The sequence below is a fragment of the Citrus clementina genome, unplaced genomic scaffold (genome assembly GCF_000493195.1).
Source record: "Citrus clementina cultivar Clemenules unplaced genomic scaffold, Citrus_clementina_v1.0 scaffold_3, whole genome shotgun sequence".
Lineage (NCBI taxonomy): Eukaryota > Viridiplantae > Streptophyta > Magnoliopsida > Sapindales > Rutaceae > Citrus > Citrus x clementina.
In genome coordinates this window covers 49,033,273-49,058,765 of record NW_006262339.1, presented here as the reverse complement: position 1 = coordinate 49,058,765, position 25,493 = coordinate 49,033,273, and the positions used below count along the sequence as shown (strand labels likewise).

Here is a 25,493-nt window from a genome sequence, read left to right as displayed (position 1 = left end):
ATCAAAATCAATAAGCACCTGATGATCAGTTCATCACACCTATCACTAAACCATTGATCTGAAAAAGCATTGGCCAACATGAACCAATGGCAGATCAGGTGTTTCAAACCAATCAAGATAACGTAGTCTGCAGAGCAATGAAAACGAATTCCCATAATCAGAAGATAAGGAGATTCCCAAAGTATGCTACAGATTGCTATACTGGGATTAAATAGATTTATTCATACAAAATGCTCACATCTTTCATCAACTATAATGCATGAATGGATAATCAATTCTTATCGATGATTAAAAAACTGGCAACTGTGAGTAACAAGATACTCAAATTTCACAGACAAAGGAAACAAAACTGAACTCTCTCATTGGAAACAAAGTACAGTTAACATTTCAAAGCAAGTCTAAAACTCTAACCAAAATTCCAATATTAGAAGAACAAAAGCTAAATAAAATTCTTTCACTGATGAATCTAAAAGAAACCTTGAATGAGGCTTCACTTCTTCTTCTCTGCACCTCCAGCCGACCTGAAAGGATAGGCCAAATAGTACATTAAAGATCCTGATCAATAAAACAAAGGGGGGAAAACAAAATATAAACCCCTCCCCCCCCCCCCCCAAAAAGAAAAAACAAAAGCTTCAAGCTACCTCATCTTGCGTAGAGCATTGGACATTTCCTCGCGCTTCTTCTTGGCTCTCTTGTGAGTGCCCAACTTTCTCTTTGCCACCTTCAAAGCACGCTTATCTTTCCCAACTTTAAGAAGTTCAGTAATCCTCCTTTCATAGGGAGCAAAACCAGCAACCTCCCTAATGAGGTTCTTCACAAAATGGACTCTCTTACTAGTTTTCTGATATAAGAAAAAACATATGGTATACATTAACCAATCAAGACAATATGAAGATACGATATATACTCTAAATATCTTTCTTAACAACAAAAGGAGATTATAAGCATGCAAAAACTAAGGTGTTGGTGACTTGACATAACTCGCTCTACTTAAACCATCATAAAAATATACTTGACAATAAAGCATCTTAAAAACATACGCCTTTTCTATCAGAAGGGCGGGGAGGCAACTCCTTCTTGGTCACGACATGTCCTTTGTTTAGACCCACAAAAAGGCCAGTATTTGGCTGCTTTGGAGCCATCACCTGTAATTACCAACACCCACAATACACATCAGAGTACAGAAAATTCTTCAGAAAGACCAAGTATAAACTCTGTCCAAGGCATGATTACGACACCAAAAACTATAAGATAACATTGATTAGAGACTGTGGAACCGCCAATAGTTTTAGGGGCAAGAACCTAGGAGCACACCAACAAAAGCTACTAACAGTCGATACAACTCCGTATTAAGAAAATATTTTAAATTCAATGTTAACTAATTTCCGCATTTTCGAAATTATCAAGCAATTTGATCTCGGATGTATCATATTTGAGCAATATATAGAAAATCAATTAGCTACGACGCAAAAGCCCATGCAACCAACAGGAGGCCCATCGACCAACAGTTTCACAAGCATTTTCTGAGTCTACTGAAACCTGGTAACTAAATTAGAATAGCAAAGATATTGCAAAAGGAAACAGATCAAATTCGGCAATAAGACGGTCAGTGTGGCTGAAGAAGTGAATTTTCTCACCTACCAAACAGCTCCTACTACAATCTTCCGGGAATATATAACTGCAAGGAAAAACCAATGTAAACTTCAGATATCTTAACCGAATATGACAAGCTCAATCGTTAGGGTTAGGGTTAGGGTTAGGGTTAGGGCTTGGAGAGGAATCTCTCTCACCTTCTTCTATAATGGAGGCTGCTTAGAACAAAGGAACGCTAGGGTTTTATGCTTAATATACTTTGCCAATACATGGCTTGATCAGAAATCCGGGCCGGTTCGGGTCGGGTCTCATCTTAAAAACTTTTGGGCCAAACTAATATTTTAAAGAGCCATTCAATGAGGACCCTGTTATCCAAACTCTATTTTATTTTTTGGGCTTAAAGTGGGGTGTATTGAGGAATAAAAAGAGTGTATCCCGGACTGGGGTACTTTCTTGAGTCACATTCAAAAGAGTAATGTTGACATATTTACTTAGTTTGAAATTTTATTTGTATCTCTACCCAAGTAGTATTTTAAATATCATTCCTTGGTTGAATTTTTAAAAATAATTAATATTATACACATAATAATAAATGATGATCGGTGATGAATCAATTAGGATATAAATTAATGATCATAAATAAAAATTATAAAAATTATTAAATTAAAGATATGATTGTACCTTTAATCATCATTGTTTAAGTTTTAAAAGTTCTTTGCATACTCAAATTGACACTTAGATTGACATAAGGTTACTTCTAGTCCATCCTTTTGATAGTCTTTCTTGGGATAGAAAACAAGTTATTTTGTAATCGTAAGCTTCACTAGACTAGGGATCCTTTTATAATAGGAGTACATAATTTAAAAAACCTTACATTTTATTCCATCGAATAAGTAAAATTAATATACTTACTCATTTTCATTATGAAAGCAATAAATAAACTCTACCACCATCCCTTAAAATAAGTAAGTAAGTGGATAATTAATATGAGTTTATCTATTTATTTATTTAAATAAGTGACTTATCATGTGAATCACATAGTGAAAATTTTTACGAGCCTAACATTGGTAATATTATTTTAGACTACATTTTGAATGCCGAAAAGCTTCATTTTAATAGGTTTGGCACGAAACTAGTAACAAATAGATATTCCGAATACTTGATTCTCAATTTCAATATTGGTTATCATTATTTTTTTTCTTTTTACTGGAACAATAAAAATTTTTAATGGTATTTATGAAGTCAAATTTACTCCTAGATTTGCACAATCAAAATAGCAAAAAAGCAACTGGAATTTTATTAGGGTATTCACCTTTTGCAGAAGGCATGAATAGGAAGTTAAGAACTTCTTTTTGATGACTGTTGTGTTTCATTAAAAAGATAAAATTGTGAAAATGAAAATAAATAAATAAACGGGGGAGCTGGTTTAAGGAATTAAGAGGAGTGTCAAGAGTAACTATGGCCAATGGGCCGTGCTGGCCAATTGTCGGCCCACAAGGGCTCGTGGGCCGGCACGGCACGGCCCACCAATTTGGTGGGCCGTGCCGTGCCGTGCCCACATTTTTTTCAGTTGAGCCCGGCACGGCCCACGGCATGAGCCCTCTCGTGCCGTGCCGTGGGCCGTGCCCAAAAAAAGCCCACTAATTTTTTTTTTTTTTTGCGTGCTTAAAAAAGCCCACGTGCCTGACGTGCTTTTTTAAGCCCATCAACATAATAATAATAATAATAATAATAATAATAATAATAATAATAATAATAATAATATTCAAAATCATAATCATATTAATTTTTATTAAGAGAGCAATTAACATTTTTCTTGTGTATAAAATGAAAAATATTTCATTCACAAATGAAACATATCTCTATTAAATATTAATTAAGTTATGATTTAATATTAATATGAAAAATATTTTATTATTAATTTTGTAAAAAAAATTATTTTTTATTTATAATATATAAATTTATGATATTTATAATCTTATTTATTAAAATCATGATATTTAGTTATTTACTTATTCATTTAATAAATTATAAACGTAAATAAATATCATAAATAAAATTAAATAACATTATTCATTTAATAAATATCATAAATAAAATTATGATATTTATAATTTTATTTATTAAAATCATGATATTTACTTATTCATTTAATAAATTATAAACATAAAAGATTAGAATATTTATTTAAACTAAGATTTAATGATTTAAATTAATTTTTAAAAGTCTATGCTAAAAAATATATTAAAACATTTAATTTCATAACATTTTATATTTATTTTTTGTTAAAAAAATTTACTTAGATATATTTTGGCCCACGTGCTATTAATGGCTCACGGGCCGCGTGCTAGCCCACTAATGAACCGTGCTTATTACGTACTTTTTTCGCGTGCCGTGCTTTAGCCCATCTCTTATCGTGCCGTGCTTGAAGGCCCGCGTGCCTAAAATTCTAAGCCCGGCACGGCCCACGTGCGTGCCGTGCCGTGCCTCGTGCCTCACCGAAACGTGCTCGTGCCGTGCCGTGCCGTACAGACACGTACCGTGCCCGTGCTGTGCCACGTGCCGCCCGGCCCATTGGCCATCTTTCTCAAGAGCATCACTAAGGGTGTGTTTGTAATTGAAGTGATGTAGCTTTTAAGTTACAGCCGCTGTGAAAAAAAATTATAATTATAAAATAAAAGTTAATAATATGTAGTAAATATAAATTTTAAATAATAATTTTGACAAAATTATTGAATATATAATAGATTCTCTATTATAAAAGTGAAAAATTATATCAATATAGTTTTTAAGCTACAGCAGCTAGAGTTTACCAAACACTTTACTGCTGTAATTTTTAAGTTACAGTTGTCCAACTTCAATCCGAAACGCACTCTAAAATCCGAAACGCACTCTAAAATCCAAAACACAAATCAAAGTTCCAGGTCAATATTAGTTTTTGAAATTTTATTTTTTAAATCCTGAATCACATTAATCTTAAGTCTACAAAAAATTTGGATAAAAATTCATTATCTATCATAAGATTTAATTTCAAACACTGTTTTTTTTTTTTTACCGATTTTTTTAACACACATTTTGTCTTGTTACTGTCACATTCTTACTAGCTTTTCGTTTTATTGTTATAAAATTATCGTCACATAAGACCAACTTTTTCACCTTCCCGTTACAATTACTTGTAGATGTCGCTCGCATGCATTGAAATACAATTTTTTTATATGTCGCATTCATTCCTTTAATTTTTAGATAAGGAAACAGGAATTTTTTTTTTTTGGGGGGGGGGGGGGGGGCGGGGTAAAGAAAACTGAATTTGATTTAATAATAATCAAGAAGATAGAGCTCGAGAATTGGATTGGACCGTCACACAGAAAGGCCGGCCCAACCCGAACGCATCACAGTCACCGTTAGAGTGTTAGTGCGGCTTTCACCTTTTAGTTTTACAGAAGTTCAAGTGGCGGCCAACGACTGTATTTTGTACAGTGGCTTGGATGTGGAATTTGGAATCTAAACCGTTCTAGATTCTGCAAACTGAAACCACCCCAAATTGAAATGGGTTTGACCAGCAGGTATGGCTAGGACAATTAGTTTTCTCGTTTTCGTATTTTCAAAATTATTTTCTTGTTTGTTGTCTCTGTCTTGTTTTTAAAACCCTACGGCCTGCTGCTGCTGCTACTACTGCTTGAAGCTTAATAATTTCACTCTTTAATCATTGTATGTATATGGTGTTTAAAATTGGTTATTTTCATTGGCAGGGGCCCAAGTTTGTTGTGCAGTGATCACCGTAAGCTTTTCATTAGTTGACTTTGTTATGCATCGTTGTTGTTGTTGTTGGTCAGCACTCAGCTGATATGGTGACTTGTACAAGGTGAATTAGGTCTTTTTTTAGCTTGTTCCTGCATTTCTGAACTACCACTTTTCATTTTCATCGATATTCCCTTGTGAATATTGTTTGGTACCGTTCATCCAACTTTCAAAGTGATATTGACATTTCTACGATAAGCCTTGTCGCTTAATCCATGTTAAAATACTTGCTCTATAGGCACCTATGTCAATTGTCTGTGGTATTCCCCTTCTTGAATGCGTATACTGTCTTGCGTGTGCCCGCTGGGTTTGGAAGAAATGCCTCTACACTGCAGGTCATGAAAGTGAAAACTGGGGTCTTGCCACGGTTGAAGAATTCATGCCGGTTCCTCAACTTTGTCGCCTTATCCTAGCTGTTTATGAAGATGATCTTCGCAATCCAATCTGGGAACCCCCTGGGGGTTATAGAATCAATCCAGATTGGGTTATCTTACGAAAAAACTATGAAGAAACTCAATGCCGTGTGCCTCCTTACTTAATATACCTTGATCATAAGAATACTGATATAGTTTTGGCAATTAGGGGGCTTAACCTAGCAAAAGAAGGTGATTATGCAATTTTGCTTGATAACAAACTTGGGCAGACAAAGTTTGATGGTGGATATGTTCACAATGGGTTATTGAAGGCTGCAAGGTGGGTTTTCGATGCCGAGTGTGAGTTTTTGAGGGGGTTGGTTGAGAGGAACCCAGATTATACTTTGACATTTGCTGGGCATTCACTGGGGGCAGGGGTGGTGGCATCGTTGGTGTTGATTGTGGTTCAGAATCTGGACAAGTTGGGGAACATTGAGAGGAACAAAATCAGATGCTTTGCTATTGCACCTACTAGGTGTATGTCACTGAATTTGGCGGTGAGATATGCAGATGTCATCAATTCTGTTGTGCTTCAGGTAAGATCTACATATTTCACTGGCAACTCTTTTGCTTTGATGGCCTTTCTTTGGTTAACTTGAACTTAATCAAGTCTAAATTAATTAAATGGTAAATGGTAAAGATAAACTCAATGCTGAATTGTTCCTGTGAGAACCCTCCAAAAATGGTTGGTGCAGTAGTATTTAAGGAATCAATTTCCAAGAACTGATGATTATGAAATTTTCCTTTTTTTTTTTAATTTTTCTAAGGATTGATATCTTTTCCAAACTTCATATCCTCATGAAACATGAAAGAACTGGCAATCTCATTATTCTACGGTCAAACACCAAATAAGATCACATATTTTTATTCCTTAGGGGTTAAGTATTTCAAATTTAAGTTGCTTTTCTTCTTCCTGTGTGGTATACCGTTTTTATTGTTTTATTTTTGTATATTCTGTATTTGATATTTTCTTATGGCTTATGTTCTAATATGAGTTATTGTAATGAATCAGGATGATTTCTTACCTCGAACAACAATGGCACTGGAAGATGTTTTCAAATCACTTATCTGGTAAAAATAGTATGTCTTAGACACCTTTCTATTGCTAGTTTATCTTCTGTTTTCTTAGCGCCATACGTGTGATGTCAATATTGGCTAAACACGTTGAATATATCGTATAACCTTTGAAGTGTGTTCATTTTTATCCAATGCAATATCAGTGCATTTAATTTTTTAAAAACCAGATATTAAGGTGCATTTTTTGTGATTATAACCATGCCATAAATATGACTTATACTAAACTGACCTCGCTTCAACTAGTGCAGTTTGCCATGTTTGCTCTGCCTTATGTGCCTGAAAGATACATGCACTCTGGAGGAGAAGATGCTTAAAGATCCAAGACGGCTATATGCTCCTGGTCGGCTATACCACATTGTCGAGCGGAAGCCCTTAAGGTATGGTAAGATGTTACTAAAATACAACTGTTCTACATTATGAAGTTAATATTCCTGCTTTATTTATTCATCTTTAAGGTGGGGGGAGTTTGAGCTGTGACCCTGGTGGGATGCATTTACAATTTTATTTATTTCTTCTTCTTCTGTTACGCTGGTTTCAGGATAGGAAGATTTCCTCCCGTTGTGAGGACTGCAGTTCCAGTAGATGGCAGGTTTGAGCACTTAGTTCTTTCCTGCAATTTAACTGCTGACCATGCTATCATTTGGATAGAAAGAGAATCTGAAAAGGCCCTTGATGTAAGTTCTTGTCTTCTTCCTAAGCTTGCAGTGAGACTTTATTATTTGGGGTTAGGTTAAAAGGTATCTGTGTACCCCAACTTTGTAAGAATTTTGCTAGAAAGAGAATCTCAAAAGGCACTTGATGTAACTTCCTGTCTTCTTCCTGAGATTGCAGTGAGACACTAATGGTTAGGATTGGGTTAAAAGATAGTCTTGCGCCCCAATTTTTTAAGGGTAGTTTTGGTTAGCAGTCGAGCTGTTGAGAAATCAAATGAATGCAGTCTCTGAATACTTAATGAGAAGATCAGATCTTTAACTTGTTTCTCAATTATAGATGGTCAGTAAAAATTGATTTTATATATTTCAAAAGTTTTTGTGACATCACATGATTTTGATGAATTTACCAGGTTCAAATGCCATACCATATTTAAGTTGAAGATTAAGAAAGAAATTTTTCTCATGGCAGCCAAACTAAATCATTGTTTTCCTTGATATAGTTGATGCTAGAGAAAGATAGGATCATGGAGATTCCAGCTAAACAGAGGATGGAGCGTCAGGAGTCACTTGCTCGAGAGCACAGTGTGGAGTACAAGGCAGCTCTTCAGAGGGCTGCTGCTTTGGATATTCCACTAGCTTATTCACCTTCTCAGTATGGCACATTCCGTGAAATGCAAGAAGGGGAAACTTCTAGCAGATCATGTGAGCAAACTTCTTTGTTGTCATCTAAGGGAAGGAGGGAAAGTTGGGATGAATTTGTAGAACGTTTTTTCGATGTTAATGAGTCCGGCGAAATGGTGTTCAAGAAGCCTGTCTCATAACGCCAGCAAAATTCATGTTGTAAATAGCTAACCAAAATCATATTTTTTATTCATATCAAATACCCCGTTGTTGGGGATTTCGTGTGTCTCATGCCTTACCGGTAGCATGACTGTGCACGAAAGTTCAATTTTATCAAAGGCGCTTTAACGTGCAGACACCTATTTGATGCTCGATTGGCCAAAAATTTTAGCCATAACATCAGATAGGAATTTTCATTTTTCCCTGATATGTGGTTAAATATGTGTATAATAATCACAGAGGTGTTAAAAAACTCAATGTCAAACGAACGCTACTCGGTTGAAAATGAGAGAGCGAATCAGAAGAAGAAATTCCGAGTGCGAACACAATGAGTTGATAATTTTAAGGGATTTATATGATTTTGTTCATTTCTTTTTATGTGCATCAAACTCAAACAGATCTTGTTTCTCTGACTTCCACCAGCGGGGAAGCAAATTGCGAACAAATTTAACATCTGCGCCTAATTAATTATCTTCACTTCAATGGGTGGAGAATGTAAATAATGCATACAGAACTTTGCGGTGGTAACCCTGCAATTAGAGCCAACTCAATTACCCAAACAATACACCAATTGGATCTTTGACTAGTTTTTACACTATGACCGAGGTCGACGTGCAAGCTCAGGATTTGGGAAACTTGCCTGCTTTGCATTTTGTGATCCCATTTACAAGTTACAATAATGGAATTAACTGATATTTAAATTTAACAATACCATCCTCTAAACGGTAAGATGCTAAACCCCCACTTCTTCCATGGGGAAAAAGAGATGATACCGGATCTGTTTAGAAAATCTTTATTCCTCCGCTACACCTGGAGATCCAGAACTGCTTCCCCTGCAGCAAAAAATAAGACAAGTGAATGACCGTTCCTACCGAATAGATTTTGACTCAAATCAGTTGCAATCCTCATTTCTTTCCTATGCCGTATTTCAAACTGAGCACCATCAATAACAGCAGATGTATTAAACCAATAACAGTTGCAACAACACAGTCTCCTTTTCAAAGCTTACCATGCATCCTCTTGACAAATCGTTCAAATTCCATAAAGTTTTCTCTCTCCATGAGACCTAGGCCGAGCCTAAGGTACGAAAACGACAAAAAGTGTCTTCCATCTGGGTCACTAAGGGGCTTGGCATTATCCAAAATCTTGTTATAGCCTACTCTATCATGGCAAGGGAGTGTGTTCTCACTAGCCACTGGTGTGCAAACATCCCATGCAGCATTCATCACCTGAAATTGACAATTATCACATTAACGGTCAAAAGACTTACAAATCAAATTTAAGCCAAATTACATTTATGGTGCGTTTAGTTAGATGGGGGAATCGGAATGGTGGGGCCCACCACTATTTGGGAATGAAGAATGGGAGATTGATTCCCATGGGGAGAGGTGGGAATGAGTCTCTCATTCCCGGGATTGACCATTTTGCCCTCCCCCAAAATTAAAAATGCCCACTTTGTCCTCTTTTATAATTAATTAATATAATATTATAAATAATTAATTAATATATTTTGATTAATTAATAAATAAATATATTATTAACTATAATTATTAAAAATTATATTTCTTGAATAAATAATCACAATAATTAATATATTATTATTATTATAGTTAATTAATTAATTAATGTACTATTATAATAATCATTAATATAATTAATTTATATATTATTATTAATGAATTAATATAATTATTACTATTAATTAATATATTATTAACAATAATATATTAATAATTATTGTTCCTGAATAAATAATCACAATATTTAATATTAATATTATTAATTAATTAATATACTATTATAAAAATAATTATTATAATTATTACAATTAATTCATATATTATTATTAATTAAATAATATATTAATTACTAATAATTAATATATTATTAACAATAATTATTAATAATTATATTTTTTGAATAAATAATCACAATAATTAATATATTATTATTGTAATTAATTAATTAATATACTATTATAATAATAATTATAATTAATTTATATATTATTATTAATTAATTAATTAATTTAATATTATTAAATAAATAATATAGTTATTACTACTAATTAATATATTATTAACAATAATTATTAATAATTATAATTTTTGAATAAATAATCACAATAATTAATATATTATTTTAATTAAGTAATTAATATTAATATTATTAGTTAATATATTTTTATAATAATTTTTATTATAGTTATTATAATTAATTAAAAAATTTTACAATTATTAGTTAATAATAATTATGACAATAATCCATTAAGTACTTTTTAGTAATTTGTTACAATTTAATTCATTCCGATTCTGATTCCAAGACAAGGTAAACACATTAATGACAATCCAGCTCATTCCGATTTCGATTCCTACAGTTCAAGTAAACAACTTATTTTGATTCCCATTCCATATTCCCATTCTATCTCATTCCGATTTTAGTTTAGTAAACGTAGCATTATAATTGAAACAATTGCATGGTAATTCTCCAAATTTGCCTCTAAAAACACGCCTTTATGAAGATAATATCCTATTTGAGTTTGAATTACAGACACATAAAAAAGAATTATTCAAGCAAATAACGAGGTTTGGAATGCTTACTTGCCACATTAACCCATCAGGATCAGCCAGCGCTTCTGAAAACTCCTCCTGCCGCTCTAATGTGTGCAACTCAGCAGATGCAAAGTTCAAAACAGCTCCATTCTTCTTTAGCGTTGCAACAATGGCAGCATAGCCATCTCGATTACATGGGTTATAGAAACCAGCAGTTAACTCAGCAGCATGACTAGCTGTCTTGTACCACCAGTGAAAACCTGATAGCTGCTCAGCAATTAAAATATAGCAAACAGACTGGATGAAGCAATAATGATAAGGAAAAAATTTTCTAAATTAGTTTCGCAAAGGTCATCTAAAATCATGATTGGAAGGGACTAATGGGATTGAATAAAATTGTCCGCCAACTAATTTACACAACCCCAATAATAAATTGATACTTCTACCGCCAATCCATTTTGCGGCCACATGGTGTAGAAAGATATGTAGCCAAGGACAGGCCTAGCACAGGGTCTGAAGAGTTTCATAATAAAATAAAGAACAAAAATTTAATATAGATTACGAGGGGTTAAATTTTTTGAATACTTTCCTTAAAAAACATTATAAGTTACGTACATCTTAACTAACTATATACAAGTAAAATAATAATCTTCCATCAAAGATATGAAAACTTATCAAAAGCCTAACTCACCTTTGCCCCGATGCAGGTGCCTTCAAAAGCTAACTTTGCGAGAGAAAGCACGCGATCACCATGATCAACTAGAACCTGAGAGTACCAGTTAAGGAAGAATCTACCGTAGTAGCCATTATAGTCACCACCATCACAAAAGAAGCCTGTTTCATGTGGACGTGAATTGTATGAGCCAGCATTATCTGGTCCTCGAGCCCAAAAGGAGTGACCCCTGGCTTCTGATGCCTTCCTCAGGTTTTTTAACAAATACTGATCATAACACTGCAAACAGAGAGATATATGTTGATGAGCAGCAAGAAGAAACATACTGTTACATGATTATTGATGATAAGTTAAGAACTGAAAAGATTTCTTTAAAAAAAAATGATGAAATTTGGTTGAGCCCACAAAATAGGGGGAACAATTGTGATCATGGTGTAAGCATAGCCAATTTTCCCATCCCCAATATTTGGAGAAACAGATCTTTTTCTCAAGCAAATCAATGCAACATAATTAAAAGTTTTTTTTTTTTCTTTTTGATAAGAATAATCAAAGCTTTATCAGACAAGGTTAAGCAGTAGACCCTGAAACTACAGAAAAGATCACCTGGAATTCTCCAATGCCAGGATATCTCCAACCATGCTTTACAGGACAGGATGGGTACCGTAGCTCACCACAAGGGCCTAGTCCAACTACAACCATGGAGATGACACCGTTCTGAAAGAATTCGTCGAATTCCACTCGGAAGCTTCGCATGTAGTCAAAGTATACCTACATAATTCAAAAAGCAGACAAAAAAAACCTCTACCAATAAAGTCCGTTTGTTAGGCAAGAAGATCTAGTTTAAGTGAAATACCAATTCCAGCAAAGCACCAATGGTTCAAATGAAAGCAATTTTTTTTTTTTTTAATTCAAATGCTAGAACCCAAGTTAGATACAATTTTAGATTCGCCGTAATTATGTTAAAAACAACAGCCAAAACAAAAAGATATACTCAAAATTTTAATGATGCAAGAATACTGCAGACTGGGCCAGAGTTGGTATATATGTATTAGCTGCTGTCTGTCCAACAAAATCTACAATGATTTGCAAAAGAATAAGAAGAAAGCACAACAGAGACGACAGCAAAGATAATGATCACAAACAGTTTCAGTCCAAACTAGCTCTGACAGCCATTTCAAAATGAAGTACCTCCAAGGCAGTTCGGCCTCTTAAAACTCGTTCCTTGTCAATTCCCCATGACAGACACTCAGGGTTTCGTCTTCCCTCTCTATCAGTGAAGAATATGTGAGGATTAATTCGACCAATTTCTGCCACCCAATGAGGTAGAGGAATACAGACATCATCGCCAACGTTGCCTCCACATTCATGAAATGACATCACAACCTGAGCCAATATTGACAGTCAGATCCAAAATGACTTCTTGGGAGCATTAAAGATGCAACCACACTCCACAGAAAAAATCAATTATTATCACAGGAGGGAGGTTAAGCGACAAAGGTTTCACAAAACAAAGAAAACATTTCAAATTGTAAATTCACAAAATTAACACCAATATATTGCATTCGTTTATTTGAACCAGGTCATTCATGAGACTGTCTCTTATTAGTACTTTAGATCAACAGAATTGTGAATATATCAAAATCCACATCCCTGACTCAAGTTCTGGAGGGCAGCAAGCACAAATCAAAGCCACCCCACCTCCTCCCTTTGCAGAGGTTTGAGGATGGCACCACATGTACATGCACCGACCCCAGTCTCTTTCACATGTTGAGACCAAGCTCAGGGTACATCAATTTCTAATTCAATGATATTTGAGAAATCTCCTTTGAAAAAAATGATGCAAGAAACCTTAGGTCTCGTCTCCTAGCATCACTTCATGATCTAATATTGCATGTGTCACGCAGATTTGAAAATGGACATGTATCTGCATGAAACATTGGTGCGCGGAACCATGCATTGAACATTGACTTTATGAAGCAATTTGAAGCCAAATCAGCCAGCCTAGAGAGAGGAGGCTTAGAGAAAGCCTTAAGAATAGCAAATAGACTTTTGAGGTGTGCGTGTTACTGGTGTCAAAAGAGTCCAGACTCAGAAAGCAACACTGTGTGATGAAGAAATTTAAGGGCAGAAAGTTCTGAAATCCTAAAAGTATTGATCTCATACGTCCATCAAGCATAGTAGCCATGCAAAATTACGGAGACAAGCTAAATATAAAATAAATAAATAATGAGGATCTAGTGGAGATAATGATGCTATCATCTTCTGAACATTTCCCTGAGAAGAATAAATGTAATCACAACCATACAAGCATATCTTAAAAAATCACCTGTAATTTAAGCTTTAGCTCAGAAACCATCTGGAAGAGCTTCTTGTAACCATTCCAGTTATAATCTTGAGGAGTATGAGCCTCAACTATTCCCCACCAGCAATCAACCATGACCCCATCAACATTGATGGATTTCAATACCCGTAGTTGCTTCAGCAGACCATCGGGATCAATCAGCTCACATTTCAAGTTGATGACACCCAACTGCCACCATAAGAGTGAATCATTGCAACAAAAGTTGCACAAGTACTCATAAAGAATTATGTATGGCATTTGATGAGCTATATCAACAACAGCATAATCTTTAGAGGGTAAGGCTAAATTATAAAACATGAAAGTGAATAAGAAAAAAGTGTCTGCCAACCACACAAAGTGGATTATATTGACTAGAATTTTCAAGATATTATTAAAACCACGAAAACAGGGGGAAAAAAAATTGTGTAAACAGAGGATGATCAAGCTTTAAAACATACCGGCAGCATCACATAAACTGGAACATATGGAGTGCCAGAAAAATCACGCTCCGGTAACTTTGGAGGTACATCTGCAATCTACAGGGTAAAAAAAAAAAAAACAATTATAGCACGAATCAACCGACGAAACTTTCATTTTGGAACTTGCATTCCTCTCAAAAAAATATAAAAAAACACAATATCTGTACTCAATTTATATCTGATTGCAGATAATTTATCATTGGCAATTGCAAATTTTTAGTTTCACCAAGTGATACGATGGATATCATGAATATCAAACTTCTAAACAGTAATAATACAACATATCAGCATCAGATTACCAAAGGATGGAGAAATTGGGGAAACAAAATTATCAGTCCTATCACCTGCTTGTCACTGACAGCGTCCACGGGACCGCCAATATGAGACTGAATCTCTGTTTGTTCTCTCCCATCTTCCACCAAAGAAGGTTGTGACTGAGCAATTGGGGATAGATCATAAGGTGATGGTGTGGGCATAAAAACACCTTTCATTTGACATGTGTTGTACTCGACTGAGCTTCGATAGCCAGAAGAGACTCCTCGAAGGGACGTAGATGGTGTCTGCTGTGACACCATATGAGAAGATGATGAAGTTACCATCGAAGAAGCGCCACCAGCAGTTCTTGAACCCTAAAATAGTTATAAGGGAAACACTTCAGTTGGATTTTTCTGATATTAAAGGAATGCTCATAAGGTATTCAAGTTCGGCCTGTGACAAAACGAATGATCCTCACCAACTGCCATCCAAAAATGCATTTGTTAACATTCGAAGCATAATCCATTAACAATTTGAACGTCAAATGTTATGTGATTTGACCCAAGATTTGTACTTGCAAAGCTCTAAGCTATATCAAGAAAAACATGCCTACTAGACAGAGATGCAGGCCTAGGCACATAAGACATTTCAAGATAACGGACACACGATGTTTCAAGAGAATGAACACACTGTCTTTGCTAAGTGAAAGTTAAGCAAATGAACACACGGCAATTCCAAAATTAAAAAATTGTCATCTCCGCACATCTTAGGCAACAACAAGACCGCTCTATCCAGGGATGCCGCAGGCCCAACCATGGAGGTTATATCCAAGTCCAATGATAACACTTAGACGAACTCATTTATGCTTAAAACCTTGGCATATTAAGGCTTTTACAGATCACTTTTATAGATACTTAATTTAAAATTTAATGATGTGCAGTACCAAGTGAGAAAGGACAGCTATCTCTTGACAATTATGTACCTGAGATCTTGAAGGGAAGGTGGTTCCATCGGGGAGGACAACCCAACCAGCTTCCCTTGCCAGAGCCGCAATCACGTCATTAATATCAGCTCTGACCCTAAGATTATAGTTCCCATGCCTCCGCAGGCCTGCCAAGATCCTAGCAGTAATTGCCCTTTCGATGTCGCTCCCTCAGCTTTGTCCTCTCCTTCTCTTCTAGAGGTCTGGACCTTCGCACTCCTCCCCCTCCTGGGGTGCCCGCTTGCTCTTGAATTTCCTGCTGATGTTGAAACTGATTATTATTACTACTACTTGGTGCTGTACATACGTCAACCCCCACCATCACTTGCCTCCGACCATGTTTCTCCCCATTTTCTTCTTCATCATCATCCTCTTCCTTCACATCCATATCCATTTCTTCTTCGTCATCTTCTTCGCTCGTTCCAATCAACCTCTGCATATCTGTTGCCATATCTCCCACTCTGTACTTCCCAACTTCTACCCAGTTACTCTAAGATGATCAGCTTTCTATCAGAAATGTCATCATTGATCCCAAACTGTGCACACATTCGATATCCGACCTTCACTTTTTGTTCAGAGTGCAGATGTCTAATCTGGAAAATTCAATGCCAGATTGATTCCAGAGCTCGCTGGAAAAGATTGGAACGTCAAGCTATGCTCACATGAATTAAACAATATATGAAAGAAACAAGCTAAAGGAATGATGTAGTAATTTTAAAAATGGTAGTTAAGCGGGAAATTCAAATGGAATAAGATGTCCAGTTGTTGACGTCTTCAGGAGTAAAGAAGACAAATATTCAACTGTCTCCTAGCAAAAAAGTTGACTCTTTGAACAACCAAAAACACGAACGAGAAGTAAAAAGCTGAACATATCTCGTTTCAGTCACCACCATACATAAACAAAGTCATTCAAGCCAATATATTCCTAGAACCTCCCACGAAAATAAATAAATAGACCTAAAACCTAAGACCAGTTATCAGGGAAAAGAGATTTCGTATCACCTTAAACACAGATTCTCGCGTAAATCTCAGGCAAAGCCTTCCCTTTACAAATCTCATTTATACAAAATCTTCAACCTGAAGCGTTCATTAACAGATCCGTATCCCCTCCTCCAAAAACCCTATTAGAACAGCCGAAAATGGGTCTAAAATTCCGAAACTTCCCGCCACCGGATCGAACGTCCGGCGCCGTTTCACGGCCAGTCGACGGACCTACGATGCAAGAATAAAATATCGGAAAACAAAGAAAATCGAGGCTTCGCCGGCGAGAACGGAGGAGCGGCGACAGGAAAAAGAGAGAGACGCGCGCGTGCGTGTGAGGCCTCGGATTTCACGCGTGTGCGCAAAAGCTCGAACGTGCATGTGTGTGCGAGCTTTGGATTTGGCACGAACGGGGCGTGTGGGGGTATGCGAGCGCGTATAAGGGGTAAAGGAGTTACGGACGTGTGAGTGGAACACGTGTTGCACGTGCGGAGACGGGAGAGGGCCTGCTGGACACGAGGTATGGCGTGCCCTTGTTGGGCATATCACGTGACCGGGATTCACTAGACCGTTACAGATCCATTTTCTTGCCCGGCCAAAGCCTCCCACCACAACTAGATAATACTTGTGGTTTCCGGAATGTTGCCACGTGGCCGTGGATATCCAATAATGGTTGTTTTCTTGTTTCAGAGTGTAAACAAAAACCTGATTAGCCAGTAGTTTTTCTTCCGTTATTTTACGTTTCAAAGTTTAAAATGACAAATCTCCATATTAAATCCAAAACAAGATATCATTCTCACCATTCACAAACAGTCTTATAAGACAAATTATCCAAACATTTACTCATTTCGAATGCAACCAGATCACAGTTTCTGGTGACTTGTAACTATGAGGTTTATAAGGTTCATTCTGTTTCATGATAATAACTTCAAAAAAAAAAAAAAAGAACAAACACATTCAACCAAAATCATAAAGATCGATTTCGCTTCCCATCTTCAAGTATCGAATCTTATGGGTAAATGCCCCTCATCACTGCAGAAATTTCCACACAATTAATTGAATGATAAAAACTCTGGAGCAGCCTTTTGTAAGATATATGGGTACCATGTTTGCAAAATTAATTTCATTTATATATATATATATACATATACAAGATCGAAGTATATTTTAAGTTTGTGAACAGAATGACTACAGAGAGAAACCAAGCTAACAGTATCTGGCGTGCAACGGGATATTTACTCAGCAGCAACCTGGTTGTCTACTCACTGATTTTTGGAGCATTCTTCTTTATTTCCTTCAGTTGTATAAACCCGGAGATCAGGAACTGCTTCCCCTGCAATGGCAATTGAGGCGATCATGATACATACATTCTAAATATTAATATATAGTAATACCTATACTTCTCTCTTCGTGCACAATATAGTAGTTCTTTGCGCATGAAAGCAGAAATAAGACTTCCCATGATCTTTAAAGACTTTGAAGCAATCCAAGATCATGGAAGTTGGTTAAGCCCAAGTACCTATGCCTTCATCTACCAAATGGATAGTAAGACAATACCCAAGGGAACAAAAGAGAAAAAATTCAAATTTGATAGGAGACAACAACCAAGTACTGAAAAGGTTTTTTATGGCTAGGTAATGGAACCCCATTGCAGGAATCAATTGTTCCTGTAAGTAAAAAAGGCAAATCTAGGGCACTTGTAAAGCAACTTCCATCATCACATACGTAGTTTAAGCAGTTTTAGTGTAAGATGATGAGGGGATGCAGACAATTTTAAATATCTTATTGCTCACAACAAAAATCATCTGTAAAAGAAATGTACACTTCAGGAAACAATGTGATAGTGAGAGGAAGGTCGACTTACCATGCATTCTCTTTACAAATCGTTCAAACTCTATGAAGTTGTGTCCATCCGTAAGAACCGGGCTGAGCCTGAGGTAGGTAAAAGCAGATAAATGCCTCCCATCTGGATCATTTAAGGGTTTGGCGTTTTCTAATATCTTGTTATAGCCTTCTCTGTCATAGCAAGGGAGAGCATTCTCACTAGCAACTAATATGGATACATCCCATGCAGCATTAAGAACCTGGAAGTAAAAAAATATACAAACATATTATATGTGGTTTCGCATGATAATGCAGCTCAACCATACATGCTCAAGGTATAACCAAATTCCTCAAAATTTTTATTCTATGATTTATTTTTAATTAACATCAAATTTCTGCTCTTGCATACCTGCCAAACCAATCCTTCAGGGTCTGCTAATGCCTCTGGAAAGTCCTCATGCTGGTCCACAGTGCGCAATTCAACACATGTGAAGTTTAGGGCAACCCCATGCTTCTTCAACATTGCTGCAATTGGAGCATAGCCATCGCGGTTCGATGGGTTGTAGAAGCCAGCAGTCAATTCAGCAGCATGGCTAGCTGTTTTATACCACCAATGAATACCCGATAGCTGCTCATCAATCGAAGAATTCAGTGAAAAATCTTTATAGTGAGATGAATAAATGAAATTTTAGTTTTAGTATTCATTCACAACATAAAGTTTTCTAGCTCCTGAAAGAAGAAAAAATTTAAAAAAAAAAAAAATTCTGGTGACTCACTTTTGCAGAGATGCAAGTTCCTTCAAAAGCTAAATTAGCCAAAGCAAATACACGATCACCATGGTCAATCAAAACTTGAGAATACCAATTAAGGAAGAATCTACCATAGTAGCTATCATATTCACCTCCATCACGAAAAAATCCAGTCTCATGTGGTGTGGAATTATAAGAACCCGCATTACCTGGACCTCTAGCCCAAAACAAGTGTCCCCTCGCTTCAGCAGCTTTGCTCAGACTCTTCATCAAGTACTTATCATAACACTGAACAGAAACAGTTTGTATTAATGCATTGAAGAATTGCATATGGTTTTTAAACAAAATACTAATAAAGAGAAGCTAAGGACCAGTCATAACACTGTAAAATACTGAAAAATGAAGAGAGAAAGAAAAAAGGAAAAAGTAATTCATTAGATAATCATAACTCCATAACGAGTAGGGTCGATTCCAGTTCCAAATACCAATTACTCAAAAATGTACCTGGAATTCACCAATGCCAGGATATTTCCAACCATGCTTTGCGGGATAAGTTGGATACCTAAGCTCTCCACAAGGACCTAGACCAACTTCGATTTCAGCAATTATTCCATCCACAAAAAACTCATTAAATTCTACGCGAAAACTTCTCATGTAGTCGAAGTAAACCTGGGCAATTTGTTACCGAACAAAAATTACAACATACAGCAGTATTAAAACTCAACTCTGCAATAATGGCATGGCTGAACAAATAGGACAATAAAATAAATAAGCAAAAAACATCCAAGCTCAATTCCCAAGCATACACTTCAAACACAAAGCCATAACTGGACCAGTTCATGTGGAAATAAACTTCTTCTGAAGAATACTGTTATTAGTAGACATGAAAATAGGCTGAAAAAAGTGATACAATATAGCATTTAGTGATAGAATTGGACCATGTCTTAAGATGGGTAACAGATCCATGTGCGTACTGGGCTGGTGTTAAAGTGCCGCTGTCACGGACCAATGCCATAGATCACCGCAAGAAATGAAACAGAAGAATGAACATAAAATATGACAAAACTAGGAAAGGCACAGGTACAAACACTTTCTAATTCATTTTTTGATATTAAACTCAAAAATGTGTTAATGATGAAAAATCAAAACAGAGAGTTTCTTACTCAAAAGATGGAAACAAAAAAATCTAGCATTATGTGATAATCTTAGTTGCACAATACCTCAACAGCAGTCCGACCTCTTAAAACTCGTTCCTTGTCAATTCCCCATGTCAGACATTCAGAATTACGTCTTCCTTCTCTATCTGTGAAATATATTTCAGGGTTATTTTGGCCGATTTCCATTACCCACTGAGGCAGTGGAATATGTACATCATCACCAACATTGCCTCCACATTCATGAAATGACATGACAACCTGAGACCAATAAAAAGACATGAGATAAGTTTGTTTGCTTCAATATTTACCTCTATCATACAAAACTGTTTGTGAATGCTGCAAAACTTACTATTTAATCATGTCGAATTTAGGAGTCAAATGCAGATTAGTTTTTTGGCCCTTTCTAAGTTAAACTGGCATAACAGTACTACGAAAAGAGTAGACTAGTAGGAATGTTAAAACTTTGGCCGATTAAAGGATGTTGTTACACATGTGGAGGAAGATAAAAAAGCGAGACATCTATGTAAAAGTTGACAATATTATCGTGAGAATTGCATAATTCAATCTTTCTTTTCCATTCCATGTCGAATCAGAATTAGAGAATTGCTGCCAATCAACTAGAATGCTAAACTTTTATCTGACACAATTCAACAGTGTGAGATCAGCACTGGTTCCCAAATGTACAGAGTAAATACAGCATTAATTATTTCAAGTATTGCTCTAACAAAACACAAAAGGTAAATAAGAAGAGACCTGTAGTTTAAGCTCAAGTTCACGCACAATCTGGAAGAGCCTTCTGTAGCCACTCCAATTATACACCTGAGGAGTATGTGCCTCAACTATTCCCCACCAGCAATCGACCATAACACCATCAACATTAATAGACTTCAAAATCTTCAGCTGATTCACAAGAATTTCTGGATCAACCAGCTCACAGTTCATGTCAATGATACCAAGCTGCCACACCCAACAAAATATGTCTTGCAATCAGTCAAGTTGATGAGAAAACGCCAGAAATTTTTTTCTTTTGTCTTTTAGCAAACAGATCTGGAGTCTAGACAATGATTTATCCACTACGTGTCACTAGAAAAATATTTTGACCTCTAACTCAATTGAAGCCGGTATATGGACACAAAAATAAACCGATGGAACATGAAAGTAAATTATGATCTAGAAAATGGAATTAATGAGCTATGAAGATAAACAGAATACAGTTTCTCATAGAGTGACAAGCAGAAATCAATAAACTTACAGGTAGCATCACATAGACGGGAACATAGGGCGTTCCAGCAAAATCACGTTCTGGCAACTTTGGGGGCAAGTGTACAGCCTGTAAAAAGAAAAGGGAATGAATAAAAAACCAAAAAAAAAAAAAGAAAGGAGCAAGAATCCTGTGGAAAACTATGAGAAGGGGTATCAAATTTTTTCAAACTCAAGAAAACCTAAATTTTTAACTTAGTTCTCTAATAGTCTCTAAATTAAACACTTTGTCATTCACCAATTATCATCCATCTGTTTCTCTAATTTCATCTCCGATACAAATATTTTGACTAATGCTCTCAACAGATTAAAACATGTAATCATAATAATACCCTCGCTTGTTAATTTCTCATGTTTGTCTCACTCATTTGTGTCACATTTGCTCCCTTTTCTTTCGGACTTTTATGGCATTAGTCAAACTTTAAAACCAGTAATCAAATTCCTAAATGACATAACGACACAGATAAATTCACAAAATATAGAGTAAATAATAATAATAATAACAACAACAACAAAATTACTTTCATATCATCAGCAGCATCCACAGAATCACCGCCATGAGGATCGTCTTCAGTTTCTTCTTCCCACTCTCCAATTGCCGCCAGAGTTCGAAACTGGGTACGCTTAAAACGACACGCATTGCAATACGTTACATTGCAATACGTTAGGCTATGAAAAGTTACAGGCACTCTCTGAGAAGTGAAAAGCGTTTGCTTATGTGACAACGAGGAAGTAATTGGAGATGAAGCACCCGGAGCCCTCAAGATATCGCAGAATTGTGTTGATGAAATCGCCATTTTGAAATTGAAACCCAACTTCAACCGAAAATGAAAAAGATTCTAGAGAACTAAATGAACAACAAAAAAAAAAATCAGGTGTGGGGAAAACTCTTTCCAATTCCCATCAAGGTTCATGATATAGTATCTTTCTTGTTCGTTAATTTGGGGTTTGAATGAAAAACGAACTCATAGGCTCAGACGAAATCGCCGTTCTGGAATTTGAAACCCTAAGGGTCCTTTTTGTAAAAATTAAAAAAAAAATTAAGGGAATTAAATAATTAAATAAAATATGAAGAGTAAATTAACCTCTTTCCAATTTCTGAAAAGATTCACGTGATAGTTTCGTTTTTCACGAAAACTTTATGAGTGATCCAATAGAAAGCAAAAAGAGTCAGAAGTGGATGTTGGTATGCTAAGTCTAAAATGAGACCCTAGGGATTTGAGAAAATCTTAAAATTTTGAAATTTTAAACCAAGTATACTGTCTGTTTGGAATGAATATGATAAAAGATTCAAGAAAAATAATAAACAACTACTAATAAAATTTGAAGAATGAAGGGAACTTATTTGCAATTTCGATAAAAGATTCACGAAACAGTTTCGAGAAAAATAAAACAAGCGGATTTGAGATTTTCTTTTCGTTTCCTCTGTTTCTTTGGAATCCAAGATTGAAGTGGGGAGTGACCCAGTGAGAAAATGGCGGGTAAAGGAATCAGTGACTGTGAGACCGCTCGCGCGATACAAGATTGGCCGTTATAAACGTAACGCAACAAGTCGTCCATTTAAAAACCAAAAATGAAAAATGTATCTTCTTCCTAAGCATATAGAGACGACAAGTCGTTTTATAAGTTTTAACATACGAACCTTTTTTGTTTTTTTTTTTTGAGAATTAACATACGAACCTTTAGATAGCCACAATCACTTAGTGCATTTTTTTGTACTACTTATTTAATAATCATAAGTGATTATTTAATTTTATATTTTTTTATTATTTAGTTGTTTTTAAATAAAACTTTTGAAGTTTAAATAAATTATATTGCCTCTACTAATAAAGGCTCATATTTTGAGTTTTTACAAGTAAAAATTAAAAAAAATTTAAATGTTAAAATATTTTTTACTTCATTAACAAACTTATTTTACTCTTTTTATAACATAACTTTATAAAACTTGCCTATTAAAATAATTTCATAAATTTTTAATAAAAACTCTCAATAACAACCAAACAATTGAAATTTTTTGGGTAAAAATTGTATTTTTAAAAGCTCTATTTCAAAAGTTGCACCAAATAGAACTTTATTATTGTTATTAAGAAACGACAAGGAACCTGTTGTGTGTGTGTAGTCTTTCTTTAGTGCGAACGCCTTCATTTTTTTTTTTATACAGACACTTTAAAACAGCAAGATTTAAAAAAGTTAGTTTTTTAACTCTTTTAAACCACACGGTTTAAAAATATGTCCGCATTAAGAAAAATACAGGCATCTGCACTTGAGAATGATTTCACACACACACACACACACACATATATATATATATCAAGAGTCAAATGTGGCTTAAAGTAGGAACTAGATCTGATGCTACAATCCATAGTTGCTTCAATTAAGTGCTATTGATTCAATTCGAGCGAGGTTTGAGGCTTACGCGATGGGGGTTTTGAGTTTTGAGTTTAGATTAGGAAATAAGGTTGGTTTGTGGTGGTGTAAAAATTGACAAATGTTTTTGGAGAGTTAGTGCGGCCATCTTGGCGCTACTTTGACGAGGCAGTGGAGGTCATGGTAGTGGCTTTGTTGTTGACAAAGTGCGGAGGAAGGTCTTCGAACAACTTGCCCATTGTAAAGTTTCAGGAATTTGCGGGAATTAATAGCGTGCTTTTTTTTCTTGGGGTTGTTAGACATATTCAAGTTGAAATATGGTACATATGAATAATCTCTTAAAAAAAAGAGAGAAAGAGAAGAAATATTTTAATTTTTCAATAATTTATCTTCTTAAAAGATAACATTTTAATAACTTTTTTATGTAGATAATTTTTTAGTGATTAAAAATTCCAAGAAATGATGTAGTGCCGACAGCTAAATTGAAGGGTGATTCGGTCTTTCGGAAATTTAACAAGTTTAAATTCAAAAAAGGGTTAAATTAGTCAATTAACAAAATAACTGATGGAAACCGTTAAAATGACAGCCAAACTGACGGTTTCGGGTGCACGGTGAAAGAAGGTGAAACAATTGTGCGCACGATAGAAAATATCAAAAGAATTGGGGGTAGGGTGGAATTATTCGCTTATTAATTAATTTACATTTGAAGTTTGGGCCCCCGCATTCAGGAAACAGGAATCCACCATTTATAACATTCACGGCTTTCTTGTGTACCTTTTTTTGTAAATTGATTTTACAGCACAGTTGATTGATGTGAGAATAAAAAATAACTGCCAAGTTTCTTTATTATTTTCTAGGCTCCACTTCCACGTGCTATAATTAAATTTTTTTCTGAGAATTGGACTAGAATCTCTCGTCATTTATAAGTTCATCTACGTCTATTTTTAGAGAAATATGTGGTGCAATTATGGTATTGTGTTATAGTTGTATCCAGTTATTTAATGTCAGTAAACTCTTTTAATCTAAGTATATTCAACGACAAGATACAATTATTACACGGTACTATAATTATACCGTAACCTGATCCCTATTTCTGTTCATTATTGCTACTACATAACTTTTGAATTCGGTAGTGAGCAGTCACGCTCTAAATATCAAATACCAAATACAACTTACGAGGTAATTAATAGGACCCAAAATTGATTCGCTAATCTCTACAAGCTGAGAAGAGTACGTTTAACACACGGTTAATGACGAGGGTGGCTCCAATTGTTAATTGATAGATACTACTAGTTTAACCATAACTTGGAAGCATAATGAAGCTCGACGAAAAAACAATCATGGAGGAGAAAGGACATTTGTTTTTTTTTTCATTTTTTCTTTTCTTTTTTTGACTGTACTAGAACATATATACAAATGTCTTGTTGGCATGTGTTTTACCATAAAAAAGTTATTGCGACAAATGTATCAAATTTATTATAACATAATATAAATTTTTA

At 35.3% G+C, this 25,493-nt stretch overlaps 4 protein-coding genes across 8 annotated transcripts; 1 reads left to right on the top strand and 3 right to left on the bottom strand.

The window, feature by feature from the left end:
* Nucleotides 1-202: 202 nt before the first annotated feature.
* LOC18049244 (60S ribosomal protein L36-3) lies at nucleotides 203-1,827 on the bottom strand. The gene is made up of 5 exons (XM_006444988.2): nucleotides 1,791-1,827; nucleotides 1,638-1,678; nucleotides 1,041-1,145; nucleotides 642-841; nucleotides 203-521 (listed from the first exon to the last, which is right to left on the bottom strand). Exons 3-5 carry the CDS (start codon nucleotides 1,140-1,142, stop codon nucleotides 491-493), a joined length of 333 nt encoding a protein of 110 aa, XP_006445051.1. The 5' UTR covers nucleotides 1,143-1,145; nucleotides 1,638-1,678; nucleotides 1,791-1,827; the 3' UTR covers nucleotides 203-490.
* Nucleotides 1,828-4,904: 3,077 nt separating this feature from the next.
* On the top strand, nucleotides 4,905-8,488 carry LOC18049243. Of its 4 annotated transcripts, XM_024189710.1 has the most exons (7): nucleotides 4,905-5,156; nucleotides 5,343-5,455; nucleotides 5,630-6,340; nucleotides 6,817-6,875; nucleotides 7,130-7,258; nucleotides 7,420-7,555; nucleotides 8,035-8,488. In XM_024189710.1, exons 3-7 carry the CDS (start codon nucleotides 5,636-5,638, stop codon nucleotides 8,353-8,355), a joined length of 1,350 nt encoding a protein of 449 aa, XP_024045478.1. In that variant the 5' UTR covers nucleotides 4,905-5,156; nucleotides 5,343-5,455; nucleotides 5,630-5,635; the 3' UTR covers nucleotides 8,356-8,488. The 4 variants fall into 4 exon arrangements, with proteins under 4 accessions (XP_024045478.1, XP_006445049.1, XP_024045479.1 ...); XM_006444986.2 differs by having other exon boundaries at nucleotides 5,343-6,340; XM_024189711.1 differs by lacking the exon at nucleotides 8,035-8,488 and adding an exon at nucleotides 7,945-8,030 and having other exon boundaries at nucleotides 5,343-6,340.
* Nucleotides 8,489-8,834: 346 nt separating this feature from the next.
* LOC18049242 (beta-amylase 7) lies at nucleotides 8,835-17,366 on the bottom strand. Its single transcript, XM_006444985.2, is given in 12 exon segments — nucleotides 8,835-9,207; nucleotides 9,384-9,603; nucleotides 10,975-11,193; nucleotides 11,618-11,878; nucleotides 12,203-12,367; nucleotides 12,788-12,982; nucleotides 13,926-14,129; nucleotides 14,399-14,476; nucleotides 14,764-15,048; nucleotides 15,657-15,812; nucleotides 15,814-16,285; nucleotides 16,659-17,366. Coding segments are annotated over 11 exon segments (2,106 nt in total). The 5' UTR covers nucleotides 16,108-16,285; nucleotides 16,659-17,366; the 3' UTR covers nucleotides 8,835-9,178.
* A 452-nt stretch (nucleotides 17,367-17,818) lies between these two features.
* On the bottom strand, nucleotides 17,819-23,167 carry LOC18047026 (beta-amylase 2, chloroplastic). 2 transcript variants are annotated; one of them, XM_024189687.1, is made up of 10 exons: nucleotides 22,149-23,167; nucleotides 21,620-21,697; nucleotides 21,121-21,324; nucleotides 20,431-20,625; nucleotides 19,715-19,879; nucleotides 19,363-19,498; nucleotides 19,238-19,266; nucleotides 18,871-19,089; nucleotides 18,502-18,721; nucleotides 17,819-17,970 (listed from the first exon to the last, which is right to left on the bottom strand). In XM_024189687.1, exons 1-10 carry the CDS (start codon nucleotides 22,422-22,424, stop codon nucleotides 17,900-17,902), a joined length of 1,593 nt encoding a protein of 530 aa, XP_024045455.1. In that variant the 5' UTR covers nucleotides 22,425-23,167; the 3' UTR covers nucleotides 17,819-17,899. The 2 variants fall into 2 exon arrangements, with proteins under 2 accessions (XP_024045455.1, XP_006445046.1); XM_006444983.2 differs by having other exon boundaries at nucleotides 19,238-19,498.
* Between the last annotated feature and the right edge of the window lie 2,326 nt (nucleotides 23,168-25,493).

Excerpts from the sequence above, each read along its gene's own strand:
- LOC18049243 (XM_024189710.1), top strand. The coding sequence starts at position 5,636 with ATGTCAATTGTCTGTGGTATTCCCCTTCTTGAATGCGTATACTGTCTT. Across the intron at positions 6,876-7,129 it reads GTTTTCAAATCACTTATCTG|TTTGCCATGTTTGCTCTGCC; the intron begins GTAAAAATAGTA and ends CAACTAGTGCAG. Across the intron at positions 7,259-7,419 it reads GTCGAGCGGAAGCCCTTAAG|GATAGGAAGATTTCCTCCCG; the intron begins GTATGGTAAGAT and ends CGCTGGTTTCAG.
- LOC18049244 (XM_006444988.2), bottom strand. The coding sequence starts at position 1,142 with ATGGCTCCAAAGCAGCCAAATACTGGCCTTTTTGTGGGTCTAAACAAA. Across the intron at positions 842-1,040 it reads GCCCTTCTGATAGAAAAGGC|AAAACTAGTAAGAGAGTCCA; the intron begins GTATGTTTTTAA and ends TTCTTATATCAG. Across the intron at positions 522-641 it reads AATGCTCTACGCAAGATGAG|GTCGGCTGGAGGTGCAGAGA; the intron begins GTAGCTTGAAGC and ends CTATCCTTTCAG.
- LOC18047026 (XM_006444983.2), bottom strand. The coding sequence starts at position 22,424 with ATGGCGATTTCATCAACACAATTCTGCGATATCTTGAGGGCTCCGGGT. Across the intron at positions 21,325-21,619 it reads CCGTCTATGTGATGCTACCT|CTTGGTATCATTGACATGAA; the intron begins GTAAGTTTATTG and ends TGGGTGTGGCAG. Across the intron at positions 20,626-21,120 it reads AACTTGAGCTTAAACTACAG|GTTGTCATGTCATTTCATGA; the intron begins GTCTCTTCTTAT and ends TATTGGTCTCAG.